At 41.9% G+C, this 21,803-nt stretch overlaps 1 protein-coding gene across 3 annotated transcripts; it reads right to left on the bottom strand.

Annotated features, from left to right (window-relative positions):
• Positions 1–1,751: 1,751 nt before the first annotated feature.
• On the bottom strand, positions 1,752–21,623 carry TSEN54 (tRNA splicing endonuclease subunit 54). Of its 3 annotated transcripts, none has more exons than XM_089536260.1 (11): positions 21,556–21,616; positions 18,381–18,545; positions 17,613–17,676; positions 14,663–14,746; positions 12,760–12,858; positions 10,663–10,715; positions 10,194–10,292; positions 8,473–9,110; positions 6,762–6,822; positions 5,340–5,456; positions 1,752–3,238 (listed from the first exon to the last, which is right to left on the bottom strand). In XM_089536260.1, the coding sequence occupies exons 1-11, from the start codon at positions 21,597–21,599 to the stop codon at positions 3,088–3,090; spliced, it is 1,575 nt and encodes a 524-aa protein (XP_089392386.1). In that variant the 5' UTR covers positions 21,600–21,616; the 3' UTR covers positions 1,752–3,087. The 3 variants fall into 3 exon arrangements, with proteins under 3 accessions (XP_089392386.1, XP_089392377.1, XP_089392397.1); XM_089536251.1 differs by lacking the exon at positions 21,556–21,616 and adding an exon at positions 19,949–20,325; XM_089536271.1 differs by lacking the exon at positions 18,381–18,545 and having other exon boundaries at positions 21,556–21,623.
• Positions 21,624–21,803: the final 180 nt, after the last annotated feature.

Here is a 21,803-nt window from a genome sequence, read left to right on the forward strand (position 1 = left end):
CCCACCAAGGAATAAAATATATAGTAAACTAAAATTGTGCTCATAAATCTCTTCGTGAGGCAATGTGTCAAGCAGACCACAACAATCGGGTGGGAAAGAAAAAGAAGCTGATTTAATACTGAAGTCATGAAAATATCCTTAATCCATGCTGGTGGTTTTGATGGAATATGGAACATAGTGCATTTGGGTTCATTCAACAGTTGTGTATAAGAAGCAATCGCTCAGACTCAGTTTTCTGCCTGTGAAGTGAAAATGCCTTTTGAGATATAAAGTAAATATGCATTGTAAATTGATTGTTTCATGTTTCAGACATGGCCTTGATTTGCTCCAAAACCAGTGTTTTAGGAAAGAACACCACTACATGACATTAGCAGGGGGAAAAACATTTTTTAAAGACAGCCGTTTGCACATAAATCAGCAGTCTTTCCAAATTCAGCACTGCCTAAATCCAACTAAGTGTCCAACTAAATCCAACTAAGTAAAAAGTAATTCTACTGAGTTCAATAGTCCTTATTTTCTAGTGTTTTTTGGATGATAAACCTTCTTTATGCATGTGAGAAACGCCTTTACCTCCTGAGTACTGGCATATTTAAGATTATGTTGTTCCTCCTCCATCATCACCTTCTTCCTGTCTGCCCCATTCTACTGAGTTTTCATACTGTTGTCTTCATGTACCAATCCTGTTTTTATTATAGACTAGGGAAGTTGTGGGGGATTGGAGATCATAAAAGGCGTACCACAAACAGATCAAAGTTGAGACCCCAGCAAGCTAATAGATTCAGTACCACAGACAGCACCTGTAATGTTCAAATAAAATCCAGAGCAGCTTTACACCACAGTATGTTATGCTGACATAAGATACCACCACCCACCACTACAAGCTGCAATAGTATAAATATTTATGTGAGAACATCCTTCACTACATTTCATTACGTTATTTCCAAATACAGACAGTTAGTATTAGCCTGTAAACAGTATTCGTGTACAAAAGACAGGAGGAGAGTTGAAGGCCATCTACCAGTCTTCCACAGGAAAACAGAACTTCACTTCCCCTTCAGCAGTGCTTGCAAAGTTACTTTTTGGAGTTATTTATTTATATGCCACTTTTCTTTCAGAGTACAGCTCCTTGACATCCCCAGACAGCATGGCCATTGTGGAAACTGTTCAACAAGCAACTTTTTCCAAGCTCTGCCCTAATAGATTATTCCATGTAAGCCAGACACTGTGCCAGTCAAAGACAGCTGACAGTATGATGGAACAAAAGTACAGTTACACTGGAAAAGCAAAGAAAATAAGGAATTGTTTTCAGCAAGACCAACATAAATATATGGGTTAAGCTGATGACTGTGCTAGAATACAGAGAAAGGATTAATGCCCAATGCTGACAGTCGCTCTATAAGCAGCATTGGTATTGTGCTTGCATTCATATAATGACTGTTTCTATAAATAATGACACATCCTCCGGAAGCCTTGGTTGGTCTCTCTCCCCTATGAAACATACTGGTACACCAGGACATCTCTTATCATACATTCAAAAACTTGACTTCCAGGTAACCAACATGGAGGAGCACAGAAGGCAAAATGTTATGTTTTCTTCCACATGATTCAGTCAAATGCACAGTCTGAAATATTGCCGAATCTACTTGTTACTGAATGCTGACAACAAATTACCACCAATTAAAAAAAACCCCAAAATGACACTACCACTCCTTTTGCCTAGGAAAAAACACTACAAGAGAGCATCCACACCATGCTGATACAAAAAGCATATTTTATTGCATTAACCTCTAAGCAAAAATATCAACCTAAAGTTCATAAAGCAGAATTTTCTGTAACATTTCTAGCAGAAACTACTACTGAACAGAGAGGAAGAAAAAAAAAACCACCACCCAATCCCTCTGAGCCTGTTAACACTACTGGCTCCCCAAACCATAACAATTTCACAAAAAGAGAAACACAGTTTATCTTAGAAAACACCCTAGCAGCAAAGACTATAAGTAAACTCTGGTGATTCAGACAATGACTTTCGAAAGGAGACATCAGACTAAATCCAGGGCAGATGTTGGAAAGCAGAAGTGAATCATGGCAGTCCAATAATAATGACTGAAGCCTTAAATAATTCAAGGTTGGCTATAGTTATGGAACAGCAAAAAAGGAAAAGAGAATTAATATATTTCCATGAATTTTTTGAAGAACCCAGCATTTTGCAGTTTTTTTCTCTAGCAGATCACTCCTGTTGAAGAAAAAGTAAGTGACGAGTATCCTGTGTACATAAATTAGAAAAGTGTCTGGTTTGGACTAAATTCCAAAACAGTCAGTTTTCAAAGTTCACCCTATGTGCCTGGATAAACAAAACCTGCACTTGGCTGTTCTTAGCTCTGGCACTAGAGAAGAGCACTGTAACCTTTTTCTGCACTGGTCTTTTTTGAACTACAGAATTATTGAACTTTGATACCTTTCTCAATTCTATACATCCTCAATCTGTATTTCTGTGAAGTATTTAGAATTCTCTACCACAGAGATACTCTAGCATTTCCACAATCTATAAATCCCAGGATTCTGTAGGATGTAGCCATGACAGTTAAAGTGATATCAAAGTGCAATAACTGTGCAGTGTGTCTTTGCCTCTTCTGTCTTTGCCATTTGGGTGAGGTATGCACTGAGTGACTGTCAGCTTGTAATATTTACATATCTCAAACCATCCAGTGGGTGCCAGAACTTCAGATGGAAACTCCCTCCTCTAGCACCAGAAAACCACTCCAGATTGGCAAAAATACTACGCACAGACTAGTGTTCATTCTAGAAGTTTGCAGGGACAGATATGATCAGGTAAAAACTTGAATTAAAAGAATAAAATGATTATGTGTTTGCAGCTGGGAAAAATTTTGTTTGAACAGTTATTTTGCTTTTGTGAAGTGGGGAGGTTATTTCTACACTGAATTTGCATCCATGGGAAGCACAGTGTTGGTGGTCTTGAAATTCTGTTTTGTATCCAGGTGAACAAATCAGAAGTTGAGTCCTGAGTAACATTTTATTTATCTGTAAACACCAGATCCAAAGATGCTTCTCCAAGTGTCAGCAGTCCTCTCAGGAACAGACATCAGTTGGCAGCTTGAACTCCTTAAAAGAGTAGAAAGCGATGTCTCCATTGTCTACTAATGCAAAGACCACTGGGACATCTCCACTTTGGTAAGCAAGTTCCTTCAGAACTCTCAGGGAAGGGATCTCTTCATCAAACCTACAAAGGGAAGAACATGGTAAATGTACCTAAGTTTCTAAGAAGCCCAACCAGGGCAGATAACATCATTTGCAAACAGGTCAAGATATCTATATTCACCATGATCTTTATCTGGTGGTGTATGCAACATTCTGGATTTATGATTTTCATTTTGAAAGTGATAGTACTGTAGTGGTCTGAGCGCTGGACTACAACTCTAGAAACCAGGGTTTGAATCCATCCATAGAAATCGATTTGGTGACCCTGGGCAAGTCATACTTTCTCAGCCGCAGAGGAAGGCAAAGACAAACTCCCTCTGAACAAATCTTGCCAAGAAAAGCCTGTGAAAGGGTCGCCTTAGGGTTGCCCTAAGTTGGAAACAAGTTGAAGGCAATAACAACAACAATTTCTATTTGGGGAAAAAAAAGAAAAGAAATGGATTTCAAATCATCAAGATTAAGCTCTTGAATGCTAATAAATATGTAAGCCAATCTTCCTGAATTTGACACCTTCCAGATGTTTTGGGATTACAATTTCCATTAAACCCAATACAACCAGCAGGCACCAGAACATCTGGAGGGCACTGTTGCATTGAAGGCTTGTATATACACTATCAGCATAAGGGCTGTGACCAGTATTGGTTACAAAGCCAGAAACCATAACATTGGGATCATCAAGATTTCTGAAGGCTATGTATAGTCCCTCCTCATCCAGCTACATCTCTGTTTCTAATCAAGGAGTGAAACTGATTACTTCACTAAAAAGACAGTTCCTGTGCATCCTGTTTCCTTTCTGTTCACCAACCCTAAGCAAGACAAGGCAGTATACAACAGATACAAATACAGATATATAGTGTGCAACAAGTGACCTGAGTTAGCAATCTCAAATCTGTAATCTTGACACACACACACACACACACACACACCCAAATAGAACTAGTGACAAGGGCTTTCCAACACAGAACTCACAGCCTATCAAATGCATCTGTTACAGGTTGAGCCCCTCATATCTAGAATTCCAAAATCCAAAGGTGTCCATGTGGGTTGCTGAGATAGTGACACCTTTGCTTTCTGATGGTTTGATGTACACAAACTTTGTTTAATGTACAAAATTATTTTTAAAAGTGTATAAAATTTACCTTTAGACAATGTATATAAAATATATACAAAACATAAATAATTTTCATGTTTAGACATATGGGTCTTAGCTCCAAGAACTCATTATGTATATGCAAATATTCCAAAACCCCTCCCCCCCCCAAAAAAAATCTGAAATCCAAAACACCTCTGGTTTCAAGCACTTCAGATAAGAGAAAGTTAGCCTGTACTTGAACAGAAAGGCCTGAAGATCTAAGGACATTTAAAGAGAGAGAGAGAACTTCTGGATTTAAATACCCAACACCATAACATCGTACAACCCTAGCCTGGAAGGTAACATCCAGCATCATTCATCCACTCTGAAATTCTGTCTTCCTCCATATTTTATGAGTGTATCTGCATCACAAAGCCATGACAGTTTGAAGCTGCATGAACTGCCATGGCTCCATCCTACAGAATCCTGGGATTTGTAGTCTGGGCAGATACAAAGAATTCTTGGAAGCACAGTCTAGAGAAGCACACCAGAGGTCTAACAAAGAATTTTAAAACTCTCAACAAACTAGAAATTCCAGGACTGCATAACATGGTGCCATGGCAGTAAAAATGGCCTCAAAATGCTCTGACAGTATGTTGTAGATACACTTGAGAATTGCCACCTTAGTGGAGTATACTGTTACTCAAGGCAGCAGGAAAATGCAGAAATTAAAATGTCTAGACACATTAATCTAATATTTATGTTGTCAATACACACATATACAAATTCTCAAGGACGAGAGGAAGTTTCATAAGTAGCATGATTTCCAATCCCAATTACAGTATCTTTGGTTACAGACTGTAGAAAAGTTTTTGCACAAACTCCACCACATGAATACAATAAATTAATGCTATTAATATTAAATAATTTAATATATATATACTGAATGCCATCCATGAGTGACACACTTCCTTGACCAATTGAAGGCTGAGCCTTCCACTAAGAGCTGTCTGCAGTTCTGCTAATCATTAATTTGACAAGAACCTAGTACCTTCGAACACACATCCGGACATAAGGCTTCCCAAGGTCATTCTTCTTAAAGCTTGAAGCTACATCTGCTTGATAAACATCAAAATCTATCGCCAGGCCTCTGGAATTGTTCTGCAGTCTGTTGAAGAGGTTAATTATCAGTACAAAGGCTTGCAAGTTCCCCTTGTACCTTCAAAGGTACCAAGTGTGTGTGCAATACAGCATTCCATGCCCATTTAGGGAGTAAATATCACTTGAAGGGACTGAAAGGAGACATCATGTTGAGGACAATAAATTTAACAAAATACAAACAAACTAAAGACTAAACACAGGAGTTCACACTCCTATCTTGTATCATTTCTTTAACAGACATCGCGTGGTGAACAATGGACTACAACTCTGGAGACCAGAATTCGAATGCTGGCTCAGCCATGTAAACCTTGGGCAAGCCATACTCTCTCAGCCTCAGAGGATGAAAATGACAACCTGCCCCATGAAGAAACCTGTCAAGAAACCTCCATGATAGGGTCACCTTAAGTCAGAAATGACTTGAAGACACACAACAACAACAAACATTGGTATATCGAGCTTGCTGCTTAAACTATTGGGGGAACTTTAAAAGCAAGCCCTCCAGATGCACATTCCATATGCAGAATTCTAGTTAAAACCAAGCAAATCTCAAACTTGTTTTGCACAGTTATTTACACCAAAATGATAGAACTACATCATTAGGATTGGCAACAATTAGGAAGGGCAACAACTAGGTGAAATTGCCTCTGCTAGAAGGTGCAGTGGCCATTTTGGGTAAAACTTTTTTTTAAGTTTTAAAGCAGGGAGAGGATGCAGTACTCCAAGATCCAGAAGATCCTAAGTAGTTGCCCATCTTCACTTATAGGCAAGTAAATTACATTTGAATTTACAACTTGGATTTATCCCAATTCAAAACTGTAGGGAAGAGAAAGGACAGATGAGAGACTAATGATTAAGGTATACTATACCTTCCCCATGATGATGATTAGTTACAGTCAGAGAGTCATTGCAGTATTGTTGGAAATTTAACAGCTTTGCTGCTGGTGCAGAATGTGCTAATTAAAGTTTAGAAAATTTATCTTTTTGGACCACAGTTCCTAGAATTCTCAGCTAACCTGACTTGTGACTGCTCACTGGGAATTCTGGGAGCTCAAGTCCACAGCGTAACCTTTGCAAGCTCTGACTCTAACTATGCAGTCTCCTAAGGAATTCTGTTTGAATGTTAGTCAAACAGTGAGCATATGTAAAACATAATCTCTAACATTGTTCTAAATTTTGTAAACTGCCACAGAATGTTTTTTTTATTTTAAAATGGGGAATAAATATTCAAAGTCACTACTCTTTAGATACTCACATCTTGGACCAGTGAGAGAGAGACAGATACATTCAGCCTTCTTTTTGATTTAATACTCACTGAGATGCCTGGTCCAAGATGTGGGAGGTCTGGAACAAACTGATCTGTTGGAGGACATCAACTAATGGGGAGGAAAAGAAGATTAGGATTAGGGACATGTGGCCTTCAAGGAACTTATCTGTTTTGACTAGCTAGTTATTCAGGCATTCTGATTGTTCTGTCTCACTATCATCCCTTCAAAAATTTATCTGCAACTTTTTCTTCTACCCACAACATTTGTTGAGAAAAATATTTACCACTTCTGTGCAAATAGAACAAAAAATCATGTGGCAATTAATTATGTGTGAATTCTTTATTCAAAAATAATCAATGAACCTATGTATATGTATTTTTACAGTCTTTGAGCCAGTGGATACTAATATATGGTCACTGGGTTATAGTCAAAAATACGCATCTTCCAAAAGACAGCACTGGTGAAACAGATTCTTTCACCCCCAGAATCTCCTTCAAAGAGTTGAAGGACCGTCTGAAGGAAACTTGTGGGGTTACACAGTGGGTGTTGAGGGACAAGAGAAAAAGGGGCAGTTTTTTTGTGTTGTGCTGGTTGCACCGCAATCATTTCTATACATACATAAAGAAAATGTGCTTTTTAAAAAGTGCATTACACTTTACAAGAAGCATCACATGCAGAACATGTCTAATTTGCACCTCCTTCAATATATTAAGATTGTTTTTAAGACAAATAAATATTTGCTCAAATAAATATGTGAGGCAAATAATCTGTCATATTCCAGAGTCTTGCTCACATAATCAGTTTAGGTGCTATCCTTCCCCACCCCCACATCTCCATCATCCACTTCTAATCTGTGACACTATCAATTCATCTTTTCTGAAGGCCTGACTTCCACTGCAGGATATTGTTTTTCCTGCGTCCTGCTGAAAATGGCATGTTTGTATTCGGGAGATGGCAGTTTTCACTTCAGCAGTAAATTTAATACAATCGTGTTTCTGTGGGATGTAGTTGTGTGTCACATGTCCTCATCAAAAACTAAATATGACAACATGCTAGCAACCTGTAACATAATCCCAGTCATGCTTCTTACAATCTCTCTCACTCTCTTTATTTCATATTTGGAAACTGTGAATCGTTATTAGGCTCACCAGTGTAAAGCAAAACTAACAAAAGTTACCTCATGTCAGTTTCACAGTCTCATAAAGGACAGTTTAGGGTTGAGGAGAACACTTGTCTTAACTGTCTGGACTTCTGCAAATGATTGATTTCAATCTCACCTTTCCTCTAAGGAGTTCAAGGCAGTACACACAGCAATCCATTTTTATCCTCACAACAAACCAGGAAGGCTAGCCTGAGGAGAGTGTGACTATCCAAGGGTCACCTGCCTCATGGCCAAGGAGGTTTTGAACCCAGATCTACTGAATCTTAGCCCAACCAACACATCACAGTTCAGATCCAGCAAGAGGGGTGTAGAGAGGTCAAAAACAGAGAGAAGGGGGAGTGTCAGAGAAACAGGTGTTCCCACCTATCTGTGACTCTAGTCCTACTCTCTGCTAGTATGCAGCATCCTATAGATTATCTCTCAAATGCCATACTAGTTGGACAGTTCTAGGAGATTTTCCATCACTAATTTAAGCACCATCTGAACATGAATACGGGAATTAATTCTGTATCTAGTGTTCTGATCAGATAACTTAAAAATTCTGTTTAAAAGAGGAAAAAGGTCGGGTAGCTGTCCTCTATCAAAAATCATACTACCTGTTGAAAGCCCTTGGTCTGGCTTTACCAGAGGTGTGACTGCCTGTTCCCACAGGTGTTTAGGGCAGCTCCTCTCTTTCCACAGCTTCCTTTTTTCCAAAAGTGCCTTGTACTCTTGCCAGTTGGAGCAATGTCTGACCTCTTTATCCTCATTGACATTGCTCTTGTACCTGCTCTCCCACTTCAGCTGTTCACGGTCTTTGCGGGTCAACCGTTCATGCTTTTGATTGAGCTGCCTGCGCCAACCAGTCACATCTACCTCTCGTGCTGTTACATTCTCTGGGAGAAGCCTCTTATCAGGCTGTGGGAGGAGAGTGTGGGGGCAGTCAGCACCTACATTGGGGAAAGTAATTGTGGTGAAATCCCAGCGGGAAGGACGAACATCATCGTAACATTCCCAAGTGGTCTTCTTAGATCTCTGTTGACTACATGCTGGAGGTTCCTCACACTGCCCTGTTGTGCTGGAAGATGGTACTAGCTCTGCAATAGTGGTTTTAAGATCTGAGGCCTTCTTTCTTTCTTTTGATGAGCTGTCAGATGGTGGGTGACTGCTTCTCTCATGATTCCTTCTGGCCTTTTTTGGTGATTCTTTGCATTCCTGAGATTTTTCAGAAGTTTGGGGTTTCTCATCTTGTAACCTAACCAAGCAGAAGAGGATTGAAACATGGGGATCCTTTCTCCAATTATTTTTAATCATTACTGGCTCATAAAAACATATAATTGTAAGGGACTTATTAGATCAACTGGTTTAGCAACCCATCTGATACAGGGAACACTGTAGCTAGTTCAGAGCAGTTACTTTTAATTGATGTCTTTTCTGAGTAACAAAAATATGTTACTAACACTTTTTTGTTACTTTTTCTAGTAATAAAACTATTATGATGATAACTTATGGCCTGGTACAGACGGGCCCCGAAGGACGCCCTCGTCACGTGCGAGGGGTGCCCCGCCCACACTCCCCTCACCCCTTGCATGTAACGAGGGCGTCCTCGTTGCACGGTGCTAAATAGACGGCGCATGTAGCAATGATGTCACTGCTGCCTCCAGATGGAGCTGCCACAGCAGTGACGTGCACATGCCGCCGCCAGCTATTTGTGGCGGCGCAAAAAGGAGCCACTTTTCAGCAGTCCTTTTTTTGCGTAGCCACGCCATGCAATTTGGTTGCTGTGGCACGGCTACACAGCAAACAGAGGCGGCTCCCAGTGCCTCTTCCTGGCGCTCTGTACCGCACCTATGTTCCTTCTGAAGAATACTTATCATTCTCTAGTTACATTTATAGTTAGAGTTCATACGGCCTCATTAAATGGAAAAGGAAGAAGGGGAATATTCAGGTACTGGCTTGTTCTGTATCTTGTGCTGCTGCCTCATGCTCTGTTGTGGATGGTGACAATAAGCTGGATAGGAGGAAAGTGTGTTTTAGACAACAGACCAGAAGCTTATAGGTTTCAGGTTTTTTTAAAGATTATGATTTGAGTTACTTTTGAAAAATGCAGAATTACTGTTCAAGCATTGTAGCCACAACAGAACCTTGTAACTAGGAACTGTAATTAATTACATTTTAGATGTAACCTCCCATCTGGCATCTTTCAAATTCAAGTTTCCCAGCAGTTTGATAAAAGAGGAAAAGCAAGAACAAAATGGATCAATTTCTCTGCTCAACAGCATGCCCACCAAGAGGTAGTCTCTTGAGGGCATCCCCTTCGAACACCATATGCTTTTACCAAGAACTGGAGCTCCTTTTCCTCTTGTGTCTGTCTCCTTCTGTACTTTGATAGTGGCTGTCCAGATTCAGCTGCCTCTCATAACGTGTTGGAACCGAGCTGTACAGAAACCAATTTTTTTAAAAAAAATGTAGAGGGGAAAAATAAATATCCCTTTTAAAACCATCTGTAAAAGTCTACTAATAATGTAGCAACAGCCACAAATTATACCACAAAAGCAATTATCCTTCTGGGTATAATCCCTTCAACTAGTTAACCCACAGGATCAATGAAAAGAAGAAAGGTAAAACAGGGCACTTCAAAGGGCTTATAATTTATCTAAAAGATAGGAAAGAGATATACTCACCTTAGGAGGCAGAGATGTTATAAAGGGAAGAAGGTGCAAGCATGCATGGTTAAAGGGGTAGCTAAGGGAAAACTTTGAGGAGAGTGCTGGCACAGTATAGGGGAACCATTGTCAGAAAATTACCTGGGACGGAATCTCAAGATGATGTAACCCAGTCTCTTCAAATGGCTGTATACCTTAAAATAGGGATAAAAAGCAAGGCTGCCATCTTATCTTATCTTATCTTAATCACATAACCAAATTAGGCTCAACATTAACTCGGACTGATAGCTATACTAAATATTATATCAAGGATGGGAAATCTGGATCCTTCCAGATATTGATACCCAACATACTTCATGACTGACCAGGCTGACAACATCTGGAAGGCCAATAGGTACCCAGACCTGAAATACATGGTAGCACATGCATGTTCATAGTGTACACTATGAGTAAACACAGAAGAACTTTACAGCAGATCCTAGTTTTCTGGCATGGGCATCTGTGTCAGACCCAGCACTGCTAAATGCATGTTTCTCATGCAATCATAATACTTTTAAAAATATATTTAAAAAAAACTTTGAAAACAATGTTGACTGATTTTGCAGTCAAGAAAGAATATAGGATAGCCCGACTAATTCAATACGTCTGCACAAGATGGAACAATAAGTGCAAGATTAAGTGGTTGTTAAACTGCTAGTTAAACTACAAGGCTTTGGTTGTTAAACTACTAGTATGCGTGATGGATCAGGGGTTATAACAGTACTCAACAGTAGCACTTTAAAGAGTTACAGGTACTCATTCTTCTTATCTAAACATAAGACACACACTGAGACTCATTGCTCAACTTCCCAAAATATATCAGATTTTAACTGAAGAGTCATTATTCTGCTACAGACCTCCAGATACATAGATTTTAATATCACACTATGAAGAATAAACAAATGAATAAGGTTGGAGAGGAAGCTGACCAGTATTGTGAAAATTATGCAATGATATCACATGATGCATTCTTTTTAATTTAGAAAGGAAAGGAATGGCAGCAATTGGATACCAGTAAAAGGATTATAATTTAGCAGAGGTATACAGACACAAGTATAAAAAGTGTTTTACTATTTTTTATGTCCCTTAAAAACAGAGCTGTGAAAAAAAGTCTCCATCACTCCCATGTAACTTAGACCTGAGTGCAGGGAATACTGTGGCCCTCCAGAAGTTGGTAAACTCCAATCAGCCCCATTCATTCTGGCCTCTGGTAAGGGAACATGCAAATAGTCCTTCATCAGTACTTGGAGGGCCACAAGTTCACCATCCTTGCCTTAGATCAGCCATCGTCAATGGATGAGTTGGGGTGACTATGGAGTCTTTTGTTCAAATTCTACACAAAGAGTAGCAAAAACATATTTGGCTAGAATGACTATGGTACCTTGATTGGCATATAGCCTGTACCAGGCACAGGCAAGGGCCCACCATGGTGTCCCCAACAGGCTGAGTGGGGGTGGTATATGAGCTTGGTTATTCAGGAGTATGCAAGTACCCTATTTAGAGTGTTCTGTCCTTTGCAGAATGCACTGGGATATCACATTCACAGGAAATGGCTGCACTCCCTGTGAGGCTTAGACTAGCAACATATGAATTGTTTAGCCTTTGCTCTTGAATTCAAGGTCACTACCACCATTGTTTAATAAGCAGTAAAGCCCCAGACTTTGATAGTAAATCTACACATGCATTGTACCTTGTAGTATCTAGTTAGGTAGAGGCCAAAATACCCCAAAAGCACCAGATCCAGTCTGATCTTGGAAGCAGGGTAAGCCCTTGTTAGTACTTGGATGGAAGACTGCAAACAAATACCAGGTGCTGTAGGCTATTTTCAGAAGAAAGAACTGGCAAAACCATTTTTTGGTTTTGGTCATTGCCTAAGAAAACCCAATGAAGTTCACAGGGTCACCAAAAGTCAACAGGCAGTTTGAAGACACATGCAATGTGTGTGCATGCACGCATGCATGCACACACACAAAGCTAGTTAGGTGCAGGATTCTTTGCTTTGGAACAGAAGGCAACTCCCAGAAAATACTCTTGTGACAGTCAGAACTTAAATACTACATAGGCTGCTAGGGTCCTAAATGGTTACTTCTGCAGTTGCTTGAGAATTGTAGTACTTGCTGCTATGGGTGACAGGGAGGCCATCTTCTGCTTTCCCACTAGTTGCAATAACTGCAGCCCAACCCATATCCTGAAACATACCTGGTACTTCAGCAGGCTCACCGACGTCTGGGATAGCAGATTCTCATAGGCTTCCTGGACTGACAAAGGCAGGTCTTTGTAAAATAGCTGAATAGATCCCTGTAATACAGAAGTTTGATTTTTAGTAATTATAGCCTGTGCAAAACCAACTCCAAGGGGATCATGTGCTTTCTTGTTCTGTGGCCTCAGATGTCAGTCTACACCATCCTGTCCATTTTGACTCAAAAACTCTACATAATTATATCATCTTTACCTGCCCTCTTGATTGTTTATGGAGTCAGCACACATGAATTGATTTTGCACTTAGGGTATCAATGACCACTTGTACCAGATAATGAACAAATATCTATGGAGTGGAACAGACAGGCAAAATAAAGCGGTTGCCAACTGCTTTGAAGGTGGGGTGTTTAGATCATGCACACCTCCAAAGCAGGTGGAAATCAGACCAAAGCCACACTTTGGGGCTAAAAACCAGAGCAAACCGAACCTGCGATAGTCCGGCTTAACATGGAAGATGGGCATCTTCACACCTTCATATAAATCATGCCCCAACTTGAGTGCAGGGCTGCGACAAAGAAATGAAAGTGCAACAACACCAATGGAATTAATTACAACATGCACAAACCAGACAGAGCCATGGGGGCATGGGATGAAGGGGGGGGGGGTGAAGAGCACATGTATTTGTGCTTTGCCAATGTATCAATTGCACACAGATGTTCTGATGTCCTATACAGGCAGAGCATTGCATGTGCAACTGTGTGGCTATTGAAAGGGATGGCCATCCAATGGGATGGAATCTGGACAGACATGGGATGTACTTAGGGGTCGCCAGTGGTATGTTCATGAGACAGTGTGCATGTATGATGGGGAGACAACAAAAAAAAATATTCAGCTACACAGCTTGATGCCATGACATGCAGTCTGGCCATGTGCATTCAGCCCACCTAGAGAATGGGCTGTGCAATCAGCAGGGTTTCAACCTGCTTTGAGAAATAGCAGCATCGAGCCACTTTTTCCTTCTGTCTGTTCCAGGCCTATGAAAAATGTTTGGAGGGCCACACAATGCCCACCCACTTAAAACACCACCAAAACCCAAGCGAGTGAGAGTGTAATTAGTTTTTGAATGTGTAGAGGCAACCCTTTCTCCATTTGTGACTAAGACAGAATATGATGACTGACGTTTTAAATTAACTCCTCTTAGCACAGTGTGATTCTACCTGTGTACATTCTGTGCAGTCACACACAGTCTTCCTAATCCTAAGCTTCAGATGCACATTTTTGTTCAGTTTTGTTCAGTCGTCCCTCCTAACTCACGGATCTGGGATCTCTGACCTCAAAATTCCACGGAGGGGCAACCCCTGCTATTTTCAGTGGCGCACGCACCTGGGGCATACACACAGACACATGCCTCATTCAAGTCTATGGGACTTGAATATGTGTGAGCCTCCACTTTTGCGGGGGAGGGGAGGGGGTCCTGGTGGCACAGTGGTTAAACGCCTGTACTGCAGCCACTCACTCACAAACCATAAGGTTGCGAGTTAAATACCAGCAAAAAGGCTCAAGCTTGACTCAGGCATGCATCCTTCCGAGGTTGCTAAAATGAGTACCCAGATTGTTGGAGACAATTAGCTTACAGTTGTAAACCGCTTAGACACTGTTAGTTCAGTATGAAGCTGTTTGTTTTGTTTTTTGTTTGTCTGGAAAGGATCCTCCACAAAAACAGAGGGCAAACTGTAATGTATTTTCCAGCCAGTGCTTTTATAGAGTTTGCAACCCTTCTGTACTCCATGACAAAAACGATGATGGAGCATTTGCAAAATGCTAAATAAAAACCTCTTGACATTTAAATGTTCATACACATGCCACATACATGTTTATACATCTGCAAACATGATCTACTTACACACTCTAGCAGATAGAGGGCTTCTTCTGGGAGGAGGCATTGCTTACCATGATCCATAAACCCCATGGTATGCCAGAATTTCCCCTGACAATAACAATGACAAAAACAAGTGTTGTTAGGATTGGCCTTGGGCAATTCACAAGTTTTCACCCTTCAAAAATGGGTGGCACAAGCTGAGCCATTTCAAGACTGCCTTTGGCCAACAGATAAAATTGTAGCTTTGCCATCAGGCATAGGACTACATTTAAAAGAGCCCTTTGGCCCAAGGCTTTAATTTCAGGTGTCTTGGCAGGGCACCCTTTTTGAAAAGCTCTATGAGATACTGTTTTAGAAGAATGGGAGGAATGATTTTTCTTTAACTTACACAGACACCTCCCTTATCTAGATCCCTGCACTTTGTCTATGGCTATGCATCTGAGTAAGAAGGCATCCTGATTTGCCAGCTATGCATTACTTTATTATTCAGGAGATCTATATTCAGTGCTTGAACTATCAAGAGGTCCAGGCTGTCTATCAGGTAGAGTCCCATCTGATTCGTTCACTATTTTTAGAAACAATTGAGGAGGTATAATTTGGCAGAAACTAAAAGCCTATACAGACCGGCCTAAAATGATGCATGCCCCAACTCCGCCCCCAGGACGTCATGATGCCGCACATTGCTCCACACGGCACGTGGCATCATGCCATTCTTCCGGTGCTGTGTCCATGCAACACAGCACCGAAGGAGCCCCACCAAGCCATGGCAACATGTCTATGGTGCCCTTTCCAGGGTGCAAAACGGAGCTGCTTTTTGCAGCTCCTTTTTGCACCCTGGAAAGGCCAGATCGGGGCCATGATGTGCGTTTGCCGTGGCCCTGATCCGGCTAGGAAAGGGGCAGCGACCCACCACCCCTTAGGGGTTGGACGTACAGGCCCTAGGAGAGGTTAAGAGATAGAGATGGATTTTGTTAGGTGATCCCCATCTCCACTACGTCTACATAATTCATGTACTAAATTAGCCTGTTCCACCAATGATCTCCCAGCATTAGCCCTAAGCTCTGGTGGGTGTGGGTGTTACTTCCCAGATGCTGTTGGACTACAACTTGCTTCCATTATAGCCCCCAACACAACTAATTGTGAGGGCAAGGGGTGAAGAAGTCCAGCAACTAGAAGGCTAACATACTCCCCATTCATGCTGTAAAGGGAGACACAATTGATATAAAGCTAAACATGGCAAAATGCACTTCTGTAGTGAACAATGGTAGAAAAAAGTGATGAAAATTATTAACACAGACAAATTATGGTACATGAATCTCAGAACCCAAACCAAACTCAGCAGTTAAATTGGATTCTGATTTGAAGCTAGAAATGTATCATTTCTATAAACTTCCTTCATGAGGAAAAATGAAGGTTTTTACCAGAAAAAAAATCAAATTTTTCATAAAAATTGAAAAAATACCATGACTTTACCAGTCACTTTGTTACTCAGGGAACCTAAAATTGTATTATCTCTAATTTTGTTTGGCATAAAAATAGCATGTTTGGAATATTACAAGTATAGTTTATTCAGACAATTACAAGCAGAATTCACCTTTTTAAATATTTGGGTTTGTTACAAATCAAACTACATGATCTTAAACAATAAATAATTTCTTTGGGTTTGCTAATTTAGAAGAAGCAGGTGGAAAACAATACAAACAGGAGAAATTATCAGTGTTAACAATACAAAGAAAACTCTTCTAATCCTCCATAGTGTCAGGTAGTCACAAAGTACTAAGAAAAACTGAAAAAAGGAAATCAAGACCAGGATTTGCAATGATCTGATACTGTACATAGCCTTACATAAAAATCTTCTTGTTACATAGTTTTTAGTAATAATTTTGGAGTAGCAAATAAAGAACACCTTGTTTTAAATTGTTTTCTTTTTTGTGCTATAGGAAAATATTCCATGATCATTCTTTTCAATTTTTCCAGGAATAAAGGCTCTGGGAGTAAAAACAGGACCCCTTCCCTAAGTTTTCTGGGTTTTGAATGTCTGTCTTAAGCAAGGCTCTGGTTATAGTTCCCTGCTGCTCCAACCTGTTACCCATGCTGCTTCATATAAATTTTGGTATAAATGATAACCCTTAATGACCCCTAGATGAACTCTGTCCACCATTGCCAGCAAGGCACAAGGACATGTACCACACCCCTGAGGGGTACCCACATCATCATATCTAGAGAGTCGCATAAGAGGATTATCATATGACCAGGAAGAGCAAATGTTTGCCTTGCCTGAGGCTCTTACCCCCTCCCCAGGTCTGTTGTCCGAGCAGCTTAAGACCACTAAGACAATCAGACAGGGATATCCAGGTGAAAAGCAAGTAATTAAACACCTTTGTTCTCACCATCAAGCACCTTTGCCAGAAGCAAGATTTTGCCTATAAATACTCCCAGATTTGCTTGTTCACTGGGCCAGTCTGGATGTCAGGGGGAAGCTCTGTCCCCTTGAACCCTGACCTGGCTCCTGGCTCCTGGCTCCTGGCCAGTCATTCCATGGCTGAGCCTCATGCCATCCTCATCATATTCCATTTGGATTCCTGGAGGGAGTCTACATTCTGGTACGTATCACCCCAGTGATGCCTAAAATCTTATTCCATGCTAACCTATGCTTTTCCTGAGCCTTGTATGTGTGTGTGTATGCTAGTGAATCGTATGTGCTTTTCCCCTTATAAATAAATTGGTTATTAATTCTAGAAGTCTGTCTCAGCTCCATTTGTTGGGAGGCCCTGGTCTACTCCGTATACATATCGGGAGACGATCTCGGTGGGCTCTTGTAGCCAGCCCCCCTCTTGCAATATTTGGACTAATAACAACATAATAAAATTCCCCTACGGACCCTTGGCTACAAACCCACAAGTTCTCTGAAATGATGTAATGATAGTAAGAACTGATCAAGGAGCAGGGAATGGAGGGAGAAAATGCCACTCACAGCAGGAGATTGCAGCTCCACAATACCTTCCTTAGGCTTCCACTCAGCTTTCACCAGGCTTCCCCTACAAAAGACATTTTAGAAGAATTTATGTTCTCTTCCTTCGAACATCTTCCTATGAACAGCTAGTTATCTTAATTGAAAAAGAACTGAGAAACCATTTTAGTCTTAGCAGATGGTACAAGGTTCTATCATGTTCTCAAAATAGGTCAAGGACACTAAATCCTGAAGTAGAACTCCCACCATTCTGGATCCAACCTAAACTGCCACACCAGTCCAAGTACACAGATAAAAAGGGGCAGTTTTTCCAGAAATGATTTTATTTCAGTATGGGATGGGGCTTAAGATGAAGATGACAGATTTTGGAATACATGTTTCCTTGTGGCTGCATCACCACTGGATAGAACCTCCCCTCCCACCCACTGTTCCATTACTAGATCTGAACTTGAGCAGGCAACATCATTTTATTATGAACAAGCCTTAGAAATTTCTGTCAGGAGTCTGTTTAAGAGGAATTGGATATGGTACTAAATTAGAGAGGCAACAGAAAGTTTCAGTTTCTTTGCCCTCATCCAGTCCATTACTTATAGCATGCAATGGTTTAGTATAGGGGCAGCTTCCTTGGAATTGGATGGGGAAAAATAGAGTCAGGTGTCCTCAACATACTGGTGACATCCAACTCCAAAACTATCAGATATCGGACATACACACTAGACAGGCTAAGGACAGAAGAAAGCAAACTTCTTTGTTATTACTATTAAAACATACAACCGCTCCACACGTTCCTCCTCCAAAAGCTGCCAGTGCTCTTCCCGGCACTGACGCAGCTTCTCCTCCTGTTCTTCAGATCCATCAGGGATGAAATCCTTCTGACCATGTGAGCGATGAGGAACCTTATGATCACGTGTGCGAGCGGCCAGCAATTCTGCGGGACTACAAGGGAAACACACAAATGTGAAACAAACTCAGCTTAGTTTTTTGTGGGTTTTTCGGGCTATGTGGCCATGTTCTAGAAGAGTTTCTTCCTGACATTTCGCCAGCATCTGTGGCTGGCATCTTCAGAGAATGTTTCAGCATTCTCTGAAGATGCTGGTGAAACGTCAGGAAGAAACTCTTCTAGAACATGGCCACATAGCCCAAAAAACCCACAAAAAACTATGGATGCTGGCCATGAAAGCCTTCGGCTTCACAAACTGAACTTGTCTACATAATGGATCAGACAACAGAGTTCTCTCATCCAGTATCCTACAGTGGCCAACTATGGGAAAACCACAAGTAAAAAATGAGGGCAATAGCCCTGCTTTGCAGTTGTGCACCAGCTACTGGCTTTGAAAAGCAGACAGCCACTGAACATAATGTATGACCATCCCAGCTGGCAGCCATTGATAACCTCAGACTCCTTGAATATACAGTCAGCTCTTTTTATTTGTGGTTTTGACGTTGCAGATTTGATTAATACATTCTGTCTAGGAATCTCTAGGTCCTCCAGTGCAAATCAGCTGGAAGCTTAGAGGACCTAGAGATTATTAGAGAAAACTAAAGAAAACACTTCTCTAGCTATTTGCAGGTCCAGTGCGATTCTGTGGTCAGCTTCTGGCAGATGTTGACCACAGAGGTTTTTTTATATATATATACCGCTATTCCAAAGACCATAGTGGTGAACAGCAAGTAAGCTAATTAGCAAGTAAGCTAATTTGCCCCCAACAGTCTGGTTACTCATTTTAGCGACCTCGGAAGGATGCAAGCCTGAGTCAGCTTGGGCCCTTTTGCTGGTCTTGAACTCGCAACCTTGTGGTTTTGAGTGAATGGCTGCAGTACAGGCATTTAACCACTGCGCCACCAGGGCTCCAGGGTTGCACTGGAGGACCTAGAGCAGGGGTAGGCAACCTGCGGCCCGCGGGCCGGATGCAGCCCGGCGAGGCCTTGGGACCGGCCCCAGCCTGGTCCTGCCACCGATTGCTGCCAGGGCCTTTGGCCTATCAGGAGGAGGAGGGCAAGGGGGGGCAAGCGGCGGGCAAGGGGCCAAGCAGCGGGCAAGGGGGGGCAAGGGGGGGCAATTGTCTATAGAAGCCTCAGAAACATGCATTTATATTAACATTTTTTTAAAAATCAGCAAATTTTTTCGTGTGTACTCCATCCTTTTAAAAAAGTGTCCTCTATTTGAAAATTTTGTCCTACATGTGTCCCGGTTTATTTATTTATATATATTTTTTAAAAAATTATTTAATTATTTATTTTTTGGCTTTGGCCCCCCAGTTGCCTGAGGGATAGCGACCCGGCCCCCAGCTCAAAAAGGTTGCCTACCCCTGACCTAGAGACTCCTAGAGACGTGTTACCTCAGGTTAAAAAAAGTGTTTTTTCCACATTCACGAGGGTCTGTGCCCCTAACCCCATGGAAAGTTGGGGGGGGGGGGTCCACTGTATTTAAACCAACACAGTTATAGTGCAATGGTTCCATTTCAACTGACATGGGAGCCTCCTGTGGAATCCTTGTGGGATTTGTAGTTTGTTCACAGGCACTAAAGTTATAAATCCCCCTTCCTGAACTACCAATCCCAGGATTCCATATGATGTTGCCATGGTAATTGAAGAGGGACCATAACACTATAACTGTGCAGTGTGAAAGGGCCCCAAGTTTCAGTCCATCACTTTAATCCCTACATTGCACTGGCTACTAAGGTCCAAAACACACTGCAGAAATAATTCAGTCTGAGGCTGCTTTAACTGTCCTGACTCAATGCTAGGGAATTCTGGGAACTGTAGTCTTGAGACATTTAGCCTTTTCTCTCAGAGAGCTCTGATGCCACAATAAACTGCAATTCCCAGGATTCCCTAGCACTGAGCCAGGGCAGTTAAAGCGGTCTCAAAGAGGATTATTTCTGCAGTGTGCTTTGGACCAAAGAGACAGGATTGGCTGAGGAATTGATGGGCAAGGGCTTGCCTCTTTCATTTTATTTGGGGGGGGGGGGAAGCACCTTCCTGTCTTTACTTCTGTAATTGGAGCCTGATGGGAGGCCTTTGCCTTCCTTGGCTGCATCCGCACTGCAGAAATAACCTGCACTTTAACTGCCATGGCTCAATGCTATGGAATTCTGGGAAGTGTACTTTGATGGGGCATTACAGGCTGCAAACAAAAGTGAAAAAGCAACAGCCACACATTACCGCACTGTGGTCTTTATAATGTACAGTTTATTAATTTCATTGTATTTTATAATTGCTGTGGTTTAGTTGAAATGGAAGTCTTATCTTATGTACATTTTATATTGTTATTGTTACTAATGTATTTTGTGACTGTAACCCGCCTCGATCCCCTGGGAGAGGCGGGCTATAAATAAATTTATTATCATTATTATTATTTATGTATATAATATTATATCCACTTTTATTATTATTAGTCTCTCATAGTGCTGCTGTTCCACTTTGACTGCCCTGGCTGTCTCCTGTTGCATTCTGGGGCTTGTAGTCCAGTGAGGCCTAAAAGCTCTCTGGCTGAGGATTCTCAATGCCTCTCCTTAAACTACAAATCCCAGAATGCAACAGGAGGAGGCAGTCAGAGTGGAGTAGCAGCACTATAGGAGCGTAGTGCGCTAATCTAGACACAGCAATTAGCCAATGGCACGCGTGGTACCGCCCACATGCTTTAGACTACAAGCCCCAGTAGCCAAGGCGGCCAGTGACCAAGGAATTATGGGACTTGTAGTGTCCAAAGCACCCGGGAAAGCCCCAGGTTGCCTAACCCTGAGGCAGAGCGCACTCAACAACGTGCCATTACCACAGAGACGGAGAGCGGCTTGCTGTCCCTCTGTAAGCACTTCCGGAGTTACCTCCATGATCCCCAGGCGCCTCCTCAACTGCACTGAGGTGATAGACTGGCCCCCCAAGCTGGACCTGTGCGGCCCCTTTAAGATCGCCCTCTGCTCCTCCGCCCCTGCGCCAAGGTTACCTGAGCAAACGGCGCCTCGCGCGCGCCCCTTCTTCAGCCTCCATTGGGAACGCTCGGTGGCTCCGCCCACCGCCTCCTCCGCAGCCGCCTCTTCTGCCCCCGGGTGGGCCGACGCGGACGCGGTTGCCTCCCCATAGAATGGTAGCCAAGGAAGGCCATGTTATTTACTCAGCGCCACAGCAGCAGGCCTTGGGCAAGCAGGGTGGCCAGTGACCAGCCATCCTCCTTATTCCGGACAAGTCCTACAT

This window comes from Sceloporus occidentalis, unplaced genomic scaffold (assembly GCF_023333645.1).
Source record: "Sceloporus occidentalis isolate IW3139 unplaced genomic scaffold, rSceOcc1.0.p SCAF_1, whole genome shotgun sequence".
Taxonomy (NCBI): Eukaryota; Metazoa; Chordata; class Lepidosauria; order Squamata; family Phrynosomatidae; genus Sceloporus; species Sceloporus occidentalis.

What these genes read in the sequence shown, in the direction of transcription:
- TSEN54 (XM_089536251.1), bottom strand. Translation starts at nt 20,082, where the DNA reads ATGTCAGTTGAAATGGAACCATTGCACTATAACTGTGTTGGTTTAAAT. An exon ending in ATCTTGAGATTCCGTCCCAG is followed by an intron (nt 10,293 to 10,662) that starts GTAATTTTCTGA and finishes GTTTCTGTACAG; the next exon opens with CTCGGTTCCAACACGTTATG. An exon ending in AAAAGGAGCTCCAGTTCTTG is followed by an intron (nt 9,111 to 10,193) that starts GTAAAAGCATAT and finishes CTGCTTGGTTAG; the next exon opens with GTTACAAGATGAGAAACCCC.